Here is a 17673-nt window from a genome sequence, read left to right on the forward strand (position 1 = left end):
CTAAAAATACAAAAATTAGCTGGGCATGGTGGTAGGCACCTGTAATCCCAGTTACTCGGGAGGCTGAGGCAGGAGAATCGCTTGAACCTGGGAGCAGAGGTTGCAGTGAGCCAAGATCTTACAACTTCACTCCAGCCTAGGCGAAAGAGCAAAACTGCGTCTCAAAAAAAAAAAAAAAGAACTGTTTCCTTGTCTGAAAGAGAGGTATCTACCTGCCAACCCCACATCTGTTTCTGCTTGTGCCTCTTGTTCCTGACAGCCACACCATCATCAGCCCAGCTCCTAGCTATCATTCAGACCTCAAATTAGATGTCACCTTTTCTAAGAAGACTTCTCTGACCACCACTTCCTCAAAGTCTGATGCCACGACATGTAGTATATTTAGTACTATCTCATAAAAGCTTGTCTACTTGCATACGTGGTTTGGCACTCAATAGATGTTTGGCGAGTGAAGGAGTCAGGCATCAGATGCTGTGTGCTGGAGTCCATTTATTTAGGCCGTCAATTGAGAACAGCAAGGAAAGTGCCCTAGAGTGAGGAACCAGTCAGCCCACCTTCCCCAGCACCTCCTCCCTGTGAGTTTGAAAGGAACTGGTGGTCAGGTTGAAGCAGCATGCACTCTGGCTCCTGAAGTGGCTGGGGCAACGGTGCTGCAGATAGCTATACACTGACCCCTCAACAGGGGCAGTCAAGCCTCCCCAAGCAGTCAGTGAGAGCTGCTTCCTGGGAGCAGTGGGACAGATGTGGAGTCTGGAAGTGGGTCAAGTTGCAATCACAAGGCCACTAGTCCTCACTCCTGCAGATGCTTGCTTTTTCTGTGGTTATTGGGATGTGCTCAGCTAGAGAAATTTCTAATTGATTACAAACTGAATTCCCAGGAGCTCGGTTTGATCCAAGAGTGCAAATCCAGCCCAGGCCAGTGATAGGTAAAGGAGCTGCACTAGGCTGGCCGGGGCATCAGGGAAAGCTTTTTGTCCTGATTGTAAACGGTGCCCTGTCTTCTCCCAAACCCTTTGGCCTCTAGCCTGACAGATTCTGGAGGGGTTGGGATAGGGGCAGTGAGTGCATCCTAGCCAACCCCACACCACGCTACCCTGACTGTAATGCCACTGAGATTGCTCTGGCACCACCTGCGGGCCTCTGATTTACTATTGTAAACCAAATACCTTTTCCAAAACCAAAACTCTGCCCATTTGGACCAGTTGTTTTGCTCCAGGGACAGGGTCTGTAACACACAACAGAGATCTGGTGTCTGGAAAAGCTGAACATCTTTAGAAGAGCATAAAGAAAAAAGAAAAAGCCCATCATTTCTGAGTGAGGCTGGCCACGCCAGCTGGAGAAGGCAACAGGCTTTTGGGGGAGCCAAAGGACCACTTGGCCAGCTTGTCAGACCCTGGGCCAAGCCATTGTATAAGCTCCAAAGTATTGGAAAGAAGGAAAGAAAAAAAATCGGGACATATTTTTAGTTTTGCTCAGGAGCCCAGAACATGCTCACAACTCCAGGAATCTGCTCTTTTCTGCAAACGGAAAATGTGATCCATGAGAACAAACTTGACTGCTGGAGTGTGTGCCTATGTTGCTCTGCCCTGTAACTTAGGGGGCCAGGACCTACACAACCTGTGACTGGTTTCCAGAGTCCGCTGTACCCCTCTGAGCAGCTGGCTCACTTTAATAGTTAAAAGACAGGACAGTGGCCTCAGAATCAAAATACAGAATATGCATTTATTGACATCTGCCCTGGGCTACACTGGGTTTCTAGCAAGAACAAAAGCAAATGCAAAGGGAAATGTACAAATACAATTAGCAACCTGGTGTAATTGTGGATACCAGGAGATGTTCTTTCCAGACTTAGTAGAGGAACTATGATTACCCTATATTTAATAGCTTAACTTTGAATGTGCACTAGAATTCCAAATTTAGCAAAGAAATAAATAAGTTATTTACATTTCAAGTAAAAATATTGCATTTTATTTCTTTATTTCACCACCATTTATATGTATGAACTATGATCAAGGCTTGCTTATATCTTGTGGAGCAAGGCCAAGAAATATGTTTTTTATTGGTTATTTGATCTTCAGCATCAGATTATCACTATTGCAGAGGTGGGCAAAACCATGCAAAAAGAAGAGGAAGTATATTTGCATTAATGGCATTAAATGAAGAACAGTTGAAGCTGCAGAGTTTTACCAGTGGCCAATTTCTTGTGTTTCTTTTAAAGAACAGTTTCACAAAGGGGCTTTATTGTGCCATTTTGGGGGCCACATGCCAATCAGTATCATGGGACAAAGTAAGTAAAGGCATGAAGAAACAAGCAAATTGCACCAAAACAGATGTGCTTAAATTAACCAAGTGACAGTTTGTGCATCAGTCTCACAATGGCTATCACATGAAATGAGGGGAGAAGAGGGTGAAGTACCACAAAACTTAGTTGATCAGAGGCTGTTGAGCAACTCTAGGAAATCTCAGAGAGGCCACTGCTCCCCGCTGGCGCTGGCCACTCCTGCTCGCTCGCTGCTGCCTCCTTAAGGGCACTCTTCCTTGGACAGTGCCTGCAGCAGGAGACCGGGCTGGGGTGCTTTGGAGGTATTGGAAGGCACTCTGGCGGCCTACCTGCCTCTCTACGCAGTTGAAGGTGAGGGCTACTCCCACATTGCTCTTCATGATTCTGGAGGAGCCATCGGATGTGCCATCAAAGCACCGGCCAAGCGCAATCTCCTTGGCTGTTCGAGGGTCCTGGTCAGTGACAGTGTAGATGCCATAGTTGTGGCCTAGTGGGTCCAAGGGTGCCAGCATGGTGTACTCACTGGTGTCGTTGTTGACTGCAAGTGGCAAGTGGTTGACCAGGTACTCATGCAACATGGGGTTCACACTGGCTCGACGGCAGCTGCCCTGGGGAATGACCTTCACCAGGGTGCGGTCCACACGGTCCTGGTCATAGAGCATCCCACTGCACTTGAACTCCAGACAGGCAGCTGAGACATTGGGCTGGTCCCTGTCCCGAGTGCTCCTCACATCTCGGATTCCATACAGCTTCCCCACTGTCCGCCGATGAGTGCCCCCCATGTTGCGGGATCGCACATTGACTTCCAGTGGCCCCACAATCTTCACCTTGATATAGCAGGCCCTGAATTCCATCGGCTTTGGCCACCATGCCAGATAGTCTTCAGTCCAGCTCATAGGATCATCTTCATTGAAGGGGACTGTATTGTAGTCATATCGATCCCCCTCAATCTGGTAGAACCGGAAGTGGGCTGCACTGGGTGGTGCCTCTTCACATGCCCGGAGGTTCTCAAAGGCATAGATGGGCCCGTTGCTCTCCTCAGCTGAGTTGGGCCTTGGCTTGGCCATGCTAATCTGGAAGGCTGTCTTTTTAACCTGTGGATCCTCATGGTCCGTCCGACGGTAATTGAGCTTGTTGAGATAGGGCTGAGGGACGCCAATTGCATTTGGGTTGAATTTAGGAAAAGACTCCACTGCTTGCAGTTCCTCCCCAGCCAGGCTTGCCAAGACATAGGCAGAATAGGCATCAGGGGACTGGTCATCACAGAAGGCAGGCACACAGGCCCCATTGGGGCCTGTGATGACACTGTCAAAGCGGCCCCAGGCCCTAGGGTTGGACGAGAAGCCAGTTCTAGGCTCCAGGTTAATCACGGAGATCACAACCCCCTGGATCTGCTCACTAGGCAAGAACCTCTCACTCCGGTAGGCCCTCACCTTAACAAAACACCGCCTGCTTTCAGGAACATCCAGGTTAAAGAGCCTTCTCTCACGGATCTCCATGTTGCCCACCAGGAAGGTTCTGTCTTCCCTTTTGTTCCTCCTTTGATTTTCAAATTTGAAATCACTTTCCTCCTCCCACAGCCCTGTGTCTGGATTGAGTGACCAGAGTTTCACTGTGGATATGTGCTCTGGCATCTTGACCTGGGTCGAGTCCAGGTGGACCTTCACTTTGCCAGCATTAAGTGGCTCTGAGGTGACCTCATCTCTGAAGTCCACAGAGAACATGCCATATGTCCGAAGGGGGAAAGTGTCTCCTTCGTCATTGATGAAGTTCAGGTCACTCTGGGCAGCTGTGGCTGTGGAAATATTCCGGGGATCCAGGAAGGTCACACTGGCCTTCACTTTTCCTGTGTAGGGCTCCCCATTCTGCCTGTAGAAACTCTTGGATGGAATCTCCAGTTCAGCCACGGGGTCTTCACCAACCATTTCCCCCAGAGGAATGATGTTGGTCTCCATGGCTTCCAAAGTGATGGGCTCTTTTCGACGAAGCATCTTGATTTCATGGAACACGGCACTCCCCTTCTTGTTGAAAGGTAGCACTTTGGTGGTGTTGACGAACTTCTGCAGCCTGTCCACAAATGTGAGCACCAGCCTCTCGGTGTCCTGGGGGACATGGAGGGTGAAAGTACCCTTGTAGCCAGTCATGCTTACACGGCTGTTCCCCATGTACACATGTCCAAAGCGCATGGGCTCCCCATTGTCAGCAGCACTGACACGGCCCCGCACGATGCTCCGAGTTTCTGTACACCGCTGGCAGCTGCACTCCTTGGCCACCTTTGTGGGTAGCGTGTAGCCACTGCACTGGATCTCCCTCTCCTCTGTTTTGGAGATGCCACAGCAGTTCTGCACAGCATCACGGCACCTGATCCCATTATCCTGCTGCCCTGCACAAGTCTTGACAGGGCAGCGTCCCACGTCATAGTAGAAGGAGTTGGTGGCATTCTGAAAGCAATCATGGGGCAGCCGGATAAGATAGCTCTCAGGAACCGGGTTGCAAGGAGTCTCATCAGGTGCTGTGGAGGGAAATGGTGTGGAAATTAAGATGTAAGTTTACATCCTACACAAAGAGTACCTCAACCTCACCTCTCTACAGTGTTCTGTGGTTTTCAAAGGACTTGTGTATCCATGACTCTCATTCTCACAGAACTCTCTGGAGGGAGATGGAACAGCTATTACTGATCCCGTTTTATATGTGGGGAAACAGAGTTGGTTGATGAGACCACTATAGTGGCAGTTTGTCTCAATGGAGGGGTCTTGAAAATTTGTGAAGGTGTTTTGGGTTATCATCAAAATTGGGGATGTTACTGGCATATTGTGGGTAGGGGCCATTGAGGTTCTATGTCCTGCAATGCATAGTACCGTTCTGCATAAAGAATCTTTCTGTGTTCTGAATGACTTTCACATATTCCACCAGACACTCATGTAGGTGGAAAACCTGTTTAAAGTGATCAAAGCTTTGAACGGATGCAGTGGTTCACAGCTGTTATCCCAACACTTTGGAAGGCCAAGGTGGGTGGATTGCTTGAGCCCAGGAGTTCGAGACCAGCCAGGGCAATATGATGAAACCCTGTCTCCACAAAAAATACAAAAACTAGCTGGACGTGGTGGCACACACCTGTAGTCCCAGCTACTCGGGAGGCTGAGGTGGGAGGATTGCTTGAGCCTGGGAGGTCAATGCTGCAGTTAGCTGTGAGAGTACCACTACCCTCCAGCCTGGGCGACAGAGCAAGACCCTGTCTAAAACAAAAAGTCAGAGTCTAGTATCTTTTACATGGCTTTAACCATATACTGAATTTTTCAAGAATGCAACTACCATATAAATTGAGCTAAGATTGTACTTTGTTTAGCTCAGAACAATACCAAGGATTGTTCCTCATCTCAGGAAAATTAAGTTTCTACAACACCATTACCTAAGGACTGTGAATGCCAGAATGATACCTCTGTACCCATCGGCATTTGTAGCGGTTGTGTTTATGGTGACCTTGGATTTAAGTGCTAGTGGCTAACTTCTTGATTTGTCTTCTCGTGTCAATGTGCCAAAGCATTTAGATATGGGAATACACACTATTTTGTATTAAAATTTTAAAAATTTATCCTTTGTTGTATAGTTAGGACCATGCATATATACATTTGGAAATTATATGTAGTTATCTATAAATTTAACTTCAGAATAATAAAGTAGTATTAAGAATTACTGTAGCAAACAGGGAAACTTGGTGTGATGGGTTGGGACCACTGCTGAGGGCTCCACATCTCTGCCAACATCCAGAGTACCCTGTGTCTTGTCTGCCCTGAGGTCTGTTGCTCAACATTTGTTGTTGTTGTTGTTGTTTTGTTTTTTTGAGATGGAGTCTTGCTCTGTCGCCCAGGCTGGAGTGCAGTGGCACGATCTCGGCTCACTGCAAGCTCTGCCTCCCGGGTTCACGCCATTCTCCTGGGTCAGCCTCCTAAGTAGCTGGGACCACAGGTGCCCGCCACCTCGTCCAGCTAATTTTTTGTATATTTAGTAGAGACGGGGTTTCACCGTGTTAGCCAGGATGGTCTCGATCTCCTGACCTCGTGATCTGCCCTCCTTGGCCTCCCAAAGTGCTGGGATTACAGGCATGAGCCACCTCACCCAGCCTGTTGCTCAACTTTTTAAGAGTCTGAAGTAGTCCAGCATCCTTCCAATACATTCTGTCCTTCTCTGCCTTTTGTTTTGTTTAGACCAATTACTAAGCTATCTTCCTTCCTACTCATTTTCCAAAGACAGGCCCCTTATTGGTCTTTGGCCTCTAACCTCTCCCCATCCAGTTCTCTTCTTGAAGCCAGCTCTAGATCACCCTTTCTTATAAAGCCCCCTCAGTTCCCACTTCTATATCTTTACCCATGCGGGCCCCTCAATCTGTAACATCCTCACCTCCACATACACAATCCCTGCCTATTCTTTAAGACCAGGGGTTCTAACCTTGGTTGAAAATTGGAATCACATGGGGAGGTTTTAAACTATGTATGCCCAGGCCATATCTCAGACCAATTAAGTCAGACTCTCTGGAGGTAAGACTGAGGCATCAGTATTTTTTAAAACCCAATCAGGTCATACCAATGGGCAGCCAAAGCTGAGAACCATTATTTAAGCCCCCGCTGGAAAGCTGCTCCCTCAAGTAGCCATCCATGGTCACTCCCACCTGGGAGGTATCTACCATCTATTAGAGTCCACAGCCCTTTATCTCCTATTTTAGCTGCATGTTTCTTTTTTTCTTTTTTTGGAGACAGAGTCTTGCTCTGTTTCCCAGGCTGGAGTGCAGTGGCATGAAGTTGGCTCACTGCAACTTCTCCCTCCTGGGTTCAAGCTATTCTACTACCTCAGCCTCCTGAGTAGCTGGGATTACAGGTGCACGCCACCACGCCTGGCTAATTTTTGTGTTTTTAGTAGACACAGGGTTTCACCATGTTGTCCAGGCTGGTCTCGAATTCCTAACCTCAGGTGATCCATCCACTTTGGCCTCCCAAAGTGCTGGGATTACAGGTGTGAGCCACTGCATCCAGACTTAGCTGCATTTTTCTATCTTGTTTGTCTCTTATTTACATGTCTTCCCTCCCCCTCAAATGATTGCTGCATGGTGGTAGGATTCAGATCTGTACCATCGTTGTGTCCTAGAGGTCCTGGCACTGTGCACAGTACAGAAAAGCCTGAGCTTGGCCAGGCACGGTGGTTCACGCATGTAATCCCAGCACTTCGGGAGGCCGAAACAGGTGGATCACTGGAGGTCAGGAGTTTGAGACCAGCCTGGCCAACATGGCGAAACACCGTCTCTACTAAAAATACAAAAATTAGCCAGGTGTGGTGGTACACGCCTGTAATCCTAGCTATTCAGGAGGCTGAGGCAGGAGAATCACTTGAACCCAGGAGGTAGAGGTTGCAGTGAGCTGAGATGGTGCCACTGCACTTCAGCCTGGGTGACAGAGCGAGACTCCATCTCAAAAAAAAAGAAAATAAAAAAGAAAAAGCCTTAGCTTTTACTGCATAGTTATGCGCACCAGCGTGCTCAGCCAGCCCTGTTGCAGACCCAGGGCCCCCGGGGACCCAGACAGGCTTACCTATGACAATCAGCTGGGCAACCTTGGACTTCACAGCCCCAGCATCACTCTGGGCCTTGCAAAAGTACTCCCCCGCCTGGTCCTGCTGCAGGTTCCTCAGCACCAGCTTGCTCTCATGCTTGTAGTGGGAAGGATCCAGCAATGTGTCATTATGATACCTGCAAGGGATGGAGAGGTGGACCCTGAATGGGCAGTGGGAGGGCAGGCATTCCTGGAAAAGTGCCAGGAGCAGGCAGCCAAGGAGACAGATGGTGAATGGGTTCCCACTAATGTCAATATCACCTTTGATTTGGCTCATCCAAGAGTACTAATTGGCCTGGGAAACAAGGAGCTTGGTTCTAAGCCCCAGCCCTACCACATACCTGGCTGGGGATGCTTGGACAACCTCCCCCGCCCCATCTCACCAATCTGTGCTTCAGCCTTCTGGTCTATATAATGTCAGCAATGACTTCCAGCTGACTTCACAGGATTGTTGGATGGGTCAAATAAGAGAGTGACTATAAAATGTTTGTGAAGGATAAAGGACTCACAGCCATAAGGGATTCTGCTCTTGTTTGCTTTTTTTTTTTTTTTTTTAACATGGAGTCTTGCTCTGTCTCCAGGCTGGAGAGCAGTGGCATGATCACAGCTCACTGCAACCTCTGCCTCCTGGACTCAAGTGATCCTCCTACCTTATCCTCCCAAGTAGCTGGTACTAGAAACACAAGCCTGCACACCTGGCTAATTTTTAAAATTTTTTATAGAGACAGGGCTTTACTATGTTGTCCAGGCTGGTCTTGAGCTCCTGGGCTCAAGCAATCCACCTGCCACAGCTTCCCAAAGTGCTGGGATTACAGGCATGAGCCTCTGTGCCCGGCCAAAGGGTTCTCCTAGCTTTGAGGGTACAATGAGAGAGCTTGCTGGTTGTCTGGCTCCCAACCCCATGGCTCCCATTTGTAAGTCCCAACATCCGGGCTCTGTACCACTGCCTTACTTGTAACTTTATTCTGTTGGTTATTGTTCTTATTAATAAGTCCAGACCCAATGCAAGAAGCTCTGGTTTCCAAGAGGAGAATTGGGCAGGGTAGCTAGCAGAATACGCACCAAAAATACTTGTCCGGACTGGGCTTCCCTTTGGCCTTGCAGCACAGGGACACGCTCTGCCCAGCTCTCCGTGCTTTTGTCTCAGGGTTCATCACCATGTATGGAATCTCTGGGATAGAAGATGAGAAATAGCATTTTGGGTTTGTGTGTGTGTGACAGGTTCTACTGAGCCTTGCTCCCTCAGGGTCTTTGGTGGTGTGAAAATTGTATGGCTTTATCCCTACCCCCAGCCGATCTCCATTGGTCCTAAGGGAATTGGTTCACAGTGGAGTCTATCTTTCCACACACCCCATCCTGGAACCTCTCCCATGGCCTGTCAAGCAGCATCTGGGTGGGTCAGTGGAGAAACGAGGGGACCTTGTGTCAGCCAAGATTCCTAAGCACTACCATTGGGACAGAACTGACCATTTTGAATAGTGCAACATTCATGTTCTGCTGCCCCTGGCAGAATTTTCTGGCCATCCGGCACCATTTCTGAACTTCCCAAGCCTTTCTCTCTGTGACCTTCAAACCTGACACTATATTGTATTGACTGTTAGATAAGGTGGCCAGGGAAGACTTCATACATTTGAGGGAGCAAGCCATGGCAATATCTACAGGAAGAACATTCTAAACAGAATACATGCAGCAAGCACAAAGGCCCTGAGGCAGGAGCGTGCCTGTGTGTTTCAGGAACAGATAGGAGCCCATTGCAGTTGGAGTAGAGTAATTTGGTGTGGAGAAAGTAACAGGAGAGGAGAGCAGAGAAGAAATGGAGGGCCAGATAATATAGGGTCATGCAGATCATGGTAAGGATTCAGGGTTTTACTCCGAGTTAGCTGGGAAGCCAGCTTTTATCACTATAATCCCTTTATTTAAAAATCTGGACCTTCTCACCAGCCCTACCCCAGAGAATTTAGTTACCTGCCCTCACAAACTCTGCATTGATGGTGGCTGCCTTCAGGCTTGTCTTGGGCATTGTGAGTACAATGGGGACAAACTTGACCTTTGTGATCTTCAGGATGCTTTTGCCATCAGGGCACAAGCCAGGGATTCGGAATCTCCCATCACTGTCTGTCTGGGTCAGCAGCTTAGGTGTCTTGGTCAGCAGGTAGACAGTGGCCCCTGAGGCTGGGGCACCTCCAGGAAGGGAGACAGCCCCATGAAGCATGAAGTCCTGGCACATGCAGGCATCACAGTCAGCATTCACCTGGCCCATTGGGCAGGTCAGGTCACAGGCTGTGGGACAAGGGGCCACATCAGTAGGGATTCTATGGATTCTGGCATTCCTTCAGCCACATCACAGATCACTTCCTCTCCTCCTTGGCCTTTGCTACCCTCCCTTATCAGCCTGCATGACTAACTCCTACTAATCTTTAAAACTTATCCCAAGGCTGGGCGTGGTGGTTCACACCTGTAATCCCAGGACTTTGGGAGGCCAAGGTGGGTGGATCACCTGAGGTCAGGTGTTTAAGACCAGCTTGGCCAACATGGTGAAACCCCATCTCTACAAAAAATACAAAAATTAGCTGGGCATGGTGACACGCACCTGTAATCCCAGCTACTAGGGAGGCTGAGATAGGAGAATCACTTAAACCCGGGAGGTGGAGGCTGGAGTAAGCCAAGATTGTGCCATTGTACTCCAGCCTGGGCAATGGAGCAAGGCTCTGTCTCAAAACAACAACAAAAACTTAGCCCAAAACACCTCCTCTAGGAAGCTCTCCTGGATTCCCCCAGGCTATGATAATTGACCCTGCCCTGTGTTCCTATATTATCCTATATATCTCTCATTAGGGCACATAATAGATGCTCAATTAATATGCAGTGAGTAAGTAAATGAAAAATCCATCAGTCTCAAACTGACCCTCTAACTCCTTTCTCATTCTTCAGCCTCACCCACCACACCCTGCCTAGTGCCAGGAGGGAGGGTGGTACCTGTACAGTCCTGGCCCATGCAGTGCTGACCCTCTTCAGTGGCCTCGCTGCACAGCGACACCGTCTCTGCCAAGCAGGTGCGTGTGCGAGTCTGGACCCCAGTCTGACCACAGGCAGCTGAGCACTTGCTCCAGGGAGACCACAGGCTCCAGATGCGCTCTGTGTCTCGGCGCAGGGACCCTGCAAAGTGAGATCAGCAGACGGTCTGACTTCCCTCTTGAGGGGACTCTGTCAGGAAATCTGACCCTGAGGCTGTTTCTTCTCTGGTAAAAACAAGGTTTCCATTTATGTTGTAGATGTCACTGATATTTATATTTACTGCAATGATTTTTCCAACAGATGGAAGTCAAAAGTCTTGAGGAAGTGAGGTCTCTAATTTTCACAGAGGCACCATATGGGCTAGGGGTCGCCGTGAGAGGTGCTTGTTGGCCAAGCACTGGGACTTTGATATGCTCTCCTGAGATGTGCAGGGATAGCACTATCTTTCTTCTTCACCAGTGTGGAAACAGCCGCATGCTCCTATGGAAAGACTCCCTGGGAAGTCAGGGACCCCTGGGAAGTCGGGGCCTGGAACGTGCAATGACTTGGACAAGAAGCCCCTTTCTGCCCACCTTCCTCACCTCTGGCCTGAGGCCTGTGTACAAGAATGGGGTCTTCACACCTTGCTCAGATCAGCCTGATTTCCCACCCCAGATGACCACCACTGACTCCTGGGCCTGGGGGATCTTGTGGAACCCTAAGGGGGAGGATCCCCATCCAAGAAGGGAGTAGACCTGCTCCCCCTAACATCTGTATTATCCATGGTGGGAGGGGATATAAATGCATAGGCTCTGCAAACACAGACATGGTTCAAACTCCAGCTCTGCCTTATCAGCTATGGAATCGTGAGAAGTTACCTAGCTTCTCTGAACCTCGTGTCACTTGTCAAGATGGAGATCCCTCAAAGGTCAGTTGTAAAGGTTGAATAATGTGGATAACTAGCACAGTATCTGGCACACAAGAACAAGAATAGAAACTAACACTCAGTGAGCATTTACCTGGGTTAAGCCTCTGTGTTCATATCATTTAATCCCCATTAAAAACCCCTATGAAGACTTAATATTACCCAGGTGTCACATATGAGAAACCTGAAGCTAAGAGAATTTCAGAAAATTTGTCTAGGGGACACGTCATATGGCAGGCTCAGAATTCAAACCCAAGCAGCCCCACTTCAGAGCCTGTGGTCTTCACCGTGGTGCCACTCAAACACAATAATATAGGTTGAGTAGAGAGTACCCATAAACACAAAACTCTATTGGGAAGGTTCTGGCACTAATGACAATACTTGTTTATTATTGGAGAATCCAAGCATACGCATGTGTGTGATGTTGAGAGTTCTGGTGGCCAGAGGCAAGTTCTTCCTCTCCCTGAGTAGAGGCTAGTGGGAAGTAGGGTGGGGGTGGGGCGTTCTGGCTTACCTGGTGGGCAGAGGAAGCGTACGGTGTAATTAGAGCAGTTCTGACCAGGCCGCTGTTCCCTGTTGAGGCACCAGAAACCCTCACGGGGACTACCATGGACCACTTGGCCAGTGTTGCCCGCAGGTGTCCAATCAGTGGTCCGAGCCTCTAGCCACAGAGGACGGGCACATACACGGTCCCCATAGTAGAAGCGAATGGCGTCCAGCCGCTCATAGTCGCCTTTCCCACCTGGGTAGTCGATGTTGAACCATGTTGTCCACTCACCAGGGCCTGAGAGACATAGCCAAATTGAGGAGGAGCCATGATCCTGGTGCGCTCCAGTTCTCCTTTCCCTGTCACCCACCCCCAGCTGGCCTCAGGCCCTATCACATTTGTCTCTCCAGTATCTCTCCAATCCCCTCTACATCTGTCACTGCTGAGGCCTCCATTCACGCTCTCATCAGCCTGGCCAAACCATGTCAGTCACTTTCTACATCAAGGCTCCTCCTCAATGCCATTCACACCCATCCCTTGATCCTGCAGTCAGGGTGAGCTTTCTCCATGTGGCTCGGGCCACATCACCTCCAGCTTTAAGATCCTCTAGCTAAGCATTCAGGGTGCTAGTGAGCTGTCCCCAGCCATCTCTCCATACTCATCTCCCCACTCCCTTCCCACCAGCCTGTGCTCTGACCCCAGCAAGCTCTACAGCATTCCTGAAATGTATCAGGCAGATTCCTGATTCTGAGCTGTCTTATATACTAAGTTCCTCTGCTGGACAGAGATGGAGGCCAAATACTTGTAAAAGTAGGTTTCCATGGAACCCTGACATCATGCCCTGGCTTCAGAGATCCACTTAGGAAGCTCGGTAAAGACTGCCCCTCCAGCCCCTTCCTGCTTCAGCCACAACTCACTCTCCAGGATGTCGGCAGGCTTGGAAAAGATGCTGGGGTTCCTCTTCCCAGGCTGGACTCTTCTTACCGACTGGGTGAGCATCGTCTGTCTCCCTGAGGGCCAGGAGGAGAAGCTAAGTGAGAGGCCAGGACTGGAAGTTACAGCAGTCCTCAAGATGCAGGGAAACAGTGTGAGGTGGCGGATGGAACACGAGCACCAGGCATGGGTTCAAACCCCACTCTGCTACTTACTGCTGTGCAATCTCGGAAAAGCTTTCCTCCTCTGAGCCTGTTTCCCCATAACATAGGAATGCACTAATAACTCTGTGTCCTAGGGTCCTGGTGCATTATTCAGGTGATAATGAATGTAAAGAGACCTGGCATGTAGTGCACACTCAATGAATGGTAGCTCCCTTTTCACTCTTGTTCTAGAAATGGATTATCAGATGCTCCTGAGCAGCCAGTGGCCTGGGACTCCTGCTTTGGTGTCTGCACCTAACCTTCTTGGCAAAATGGAGCTTTGTTTTCCTCATCTGTAAAATGGAGATATTAATTCCCACCTTGCAGGGTGATTCAGTTGGCATGAGGATTCCATGAGATAGAACGTAAAAGCCTCTGAAGTATATACAGATTGACAGCGTGGGCTTCTGAGGCTCTGCCACTTTCTAACTGTGTGACCTTGGGCAAGTTACTTAACCCACCTGACCCCATGCTCTCTCATCATAAAATAAGGATAATAATAGTTCCTGCCTTAGAGGATTGTGGGGATTAAATAAGCTCATTGATAAAATCCACCTAGAACACCTAGCACATAATGCATGCTGAATAAGTGTTAGTAACTCCTTTTAGCTCAACACCTGGCACAATAGATGGCCATTTACTTTCCCTTGGGAGTCCACTCTCCCATAAAAGACTCCTAAGGCCTAATTGGGGCAGTGGCCTTCAATTTTCCACACGAGGCTGGCAGGGACTGCCTGAGGATGCGTACAGGGTCCTAGGGCCACAAGCAGTTCCAGCTGTACCCTACCTGAGGCTGGGTTGGAGTCTCCAGAATGGGAAGGAGAATGCAGAGCAGAGGACTGCAGAAGCTTTGATAGGCAATTAACACTTACTCCAGGAGCCAAATCAGAATTCTCTATGCTGCTTAATTGGGGTGACAGGAGCTCTTTTAATCAACCTAATCTGATTTCCCCTCAGATGGTTGAATGTTAATCATCTTTACAAGCAGCAGCTGTCAGGGTGGAAAGAGCAAGGTAGGACTCAGGCACACACAGGGGTTGGTTCCAGGCTGAGACAGCCTTTGTTCCTACATTTGTGGCCACAAATCCTGCAAGGCATATAGCTTTGAAACAGGGTTTTCAGCAATTTTTTTTTTCTTTTTTTTTTTTGCTTTACCTGAGTATGTGCTTAGAAATCAGGAGAGAAAGGCGAGGAGGTGGAAGAGAGTGTGCAGGGGAGGGCTAGTAGCTCTGATGCTTAGATGCCTTGGGAAGTCTACCAGTTCCTTCCAGAGCTCAGTATCACCAGAGGATGCAGTTAGAGGGTAAGGAGATCGGAAGGGGTTCTGGTGTGTCTGTGAAATTTGGCTGCAGGGTCTAAATGAAAGTGAGCTTTGGGCCAAAAGAATTTTCATAAAACTAAAACAGACCAAACCCCAAACCTACTTCTGAGAACTCGCTGATCCCCTGTGATTCCCTGTTACTTTGGCTGCCAGGAAGCTTGGAGCTCAATTTAGTACTCTGGGGCTAAAAATAACCCTCTTATCTTTTTTCCCTCCCTCTGAATGACTGCTCATCCCTCTCCTCATATAAAAGTTCTGTTTTGTGAGTTTGAACAATGGGAACAATCTCAAGTTTTGGAGAAAAACAAACGGTATAAATTATGAATAAATCCATAAAGTGGCCTCAGGTCTTAAGGCCTTGCTGTGTCTTAAGGCAGATGCATAGTTCAGTTCCAGACCAGACACGACTTCACTGTGGCAAGTGGAAGATTTGGGAGCCAGCAGATACTTAGCCTATACCCAACACAGATGTGACTTCCAGGACCAGGAAGGAGAACACCCAGGCCTTGGTCCCCACCATCTTTCCCCCAAGCCCCGTGGGAACGTGGCAAGAGGTAGGTGAGGGTGCTTCACAGAGTCGCTGACTCTGGAATGCGGTCCCCTGGGAAGTTTCTCAGATCCAGTGACCTGTAAAGAAACAAAGCTTGTCAGGTTCCATATTTCTGAATCACCGCTTATGGTTCAAGCAGAAATACTTCTTGACCTGTCAAGGAGGGAAAGGTGGACAGAATGATATGAGAGTGACATTTGCCCGAGTCGTGAAACCAGGTAGCTTGGGAGGTACAGAGGCTCAGAATCTGAGTTCAAATGAGGCAGACTAGGTTCCATCCCTGGGGGTAGGCTCCAGGGCCCCACATGGAGATGGGGCACAAGGATGCACAGGGGCGAGGGGGTTCCTTGCCAATGAGTAGAGTCCAGGGCTCACCCCCAGCAGCCTCTTGGTGACTCATCAGTCACTTCTAAGACCCAGGCTTGAGGGGCATTTGTTTTGCCATCCTTTGATGGAGTTCACACTCTCACACAGACAGGTACATATTAAGGCCTGAAGACTTGGCTCCGACTACAGTGGCCTCTCATAAGGCAGGCTGACTGGAGGGTGCAGATGCCTCGGACATACCACCTCCATGAACACATTCCCAGATGTGCACGGGCTGCAGCTGGAACACATTTCTGGCCTTTTTGTTTGGGGCCTGGCTGGGAGTTACACAGCCAGGAGCCAGCTGAGGGAAAGCAGAGGGGATGCACTGTGAGAGGCCAGGGCTCCCCAGTAACTGCTGAGCGTGGGTGAGGAACTGCAAGGGTCAGAAGAGGAAAGCAGGCCTGGGACTAGGGCAAGGAACCATGGGGCGTGCGTGGCCCAGGCCGCAGCTGAGCAGAACATTTTTATGTCTCCCTAGAGCTCCGGCCAACCCAGAATCTGACTCGTTTCTGGGGATTCAAAAGTGGTTCCCTTGAACCTCCTAAGTCCAGGGTGTGGTAGGAAAGGGAAGAGACCTCCTCTCTAAAAAAATATGTATCTGAAAACACTTGGATATTCCAGGGGAAGAACAAACCAGTCCCATGCTGCAGACCTTCTAGCTCTAAAACCACTAGCCCCACCGCTACCTGTTTCTCGGATGAGGGAGCAGAGTCACCAGGACGTCCCAAAGGCCTCCACATTGCGTATCTCACTCTGGGCTCCAAGCAGGGAGTTGAGCAGTCTGCTGACCTGCACCGCATTCAGCCTGAGCCTGAGCCTGCTCCAAGGATGTCTGGAGGCTGAGGTGGCCTGAGACACCTTGTGGAAAAACCATTTCCCATCTGGCAGCCCACGGAAGTTTCTCAGTATCCCCGCCGTTTCCTCAGCATATGCCCTGTTGGTTAGGCTCGCCATCCCACGCACCTCAGAACACTTGGACAAAGCAGACTGACTGACCGCAGGGAATAAAGCAGGGCACCCAGAGGTAAAGAAACCCTAAGTGGGACCATTTGGGGGTTCCTGTCCTCAGGTCGGGGAGGGAGAGGACTTTGGGCCAATGGGGGAAAGCAGATTCCCAAAGCAGAAAGGGAGTCTTCTCTGTGGGAGATGAAGGATTAGACAGCAAAAAGTGGGGGAAGGTGGGGGAGAAGGGAATGGGGTAGTCAGGGGAGGGCAGGAGCAGTTGAGTCCAGCAGTGGGGTGCAGGGATGGGGTGAGGGGAATAGGAGTGGAGCTCACCGTGTCTTGAGCAGGACTCCTCAGCTGGGGGTCCAAGCCTTCGCCTCCCCAGCAGTCCAGCGCCGGCCTTATATAGCACAGCTGGTGGCTCAGCCTGTGGCAGCCAGCCAGGGGAAGCAGCAGCGAAACCAGATCTGAGCATGAGCCTCCCTCTCCCCTCCCCATGTCCCCTTGCAGCTCACAGAGGCCAGGATTTTGTGTCCAGATCCTAAGGAGGAGATGCCGCAGGACCTGGTGATGGGCCAGGTGGGCAGCGGCCTGAGGCTTCACAGTCCAGAGCAGAGAGAGAGGGGTCAGGAGGTGGGCTGGGCACTAGAAACAGCCCTGGGAAGGGGCCACGGGGAATTCTACATCTGGGCAGCATTTCATGGCCCAGGAGATGGTGTGCTCTTGCCTAACTAAGCCTTGCTTGCTGATGCCCCACATTCCCCTGGCCCTGGCCCGCCCACACAGAGAAAAGACTTTGCTGGTCTTAGCACATACTCCAGACACTCTTAGGCACACAGACCACCTTGGCCACTCAGCTGGGTGTGTCTGGTCTGAGCTGGGCAACTACTCAGCTTCTCTGGCTTCTGAGGGAACACTTAGGGAACCTCAGAAGGGATGAGGGACAAAAGAATTGTGGGGCATAGGTTGTCAGCTGGTGAGAACAGTTCTTCCTTTCTTTTTTTTTTTTTTTTTTTTTTTTGAGACGGAGTCTCGCTCGGTCGCCCAGGGTGGAGTGCAGTGGCT

At 49.7% G+C, this 17673-nt stretch overlaps 1 protein-coding gene across 1 annotated transcript; it reads right to left on the reverse strand.

Moving 5' to 3' along the window:
• Positions 1 to 1696: 1696 nt before the first annotated feature.
• Positions 1697 to 17016, reverse strand: CILP (cartilage intermediate layer protein). The gene is made up of 9 exons (XM_025390769.1): positions 16942 to 17016; positions 15204 to 15371; positions 13205 to 13297; positions 12315 to 12584; positions 10858 to 11037; positions 9847 to 10161; positions 8944 to 9052; positions 7861 to 8018; positions 1697 to 4793 (listed from the first exon to the last, which is right to left on the reverse strand). Exons 2-9 carry the CDS (start codon positions 15262 to 15264, stop codon positions 2425 to 2427), a joined length of 3555 nt encoding a protein of 1184 aa, XP_025246554.1. The 5' UTR covers positions 15265 to 15371; positions 16942 to 17016; the 3' UTR covers positions 1697 to 2424.
• Positions 17017 to 17673: the final 657 nt, after the last annotated feature.

This window comes from Theropithecus gelada, chromosome 7a (assembly GCF_003255815.1).
Source record: "Theropithecus gelada isolate Dixy chromosome 7a, Tgel_1.0, whole genome shotgun sequence".
Lineage (NCBI taxonomy): Eukaryota > Metazoa > Chordata > Mammalia > Primates > Cercopithecidae > Theropithecus > Theropithecus gelada.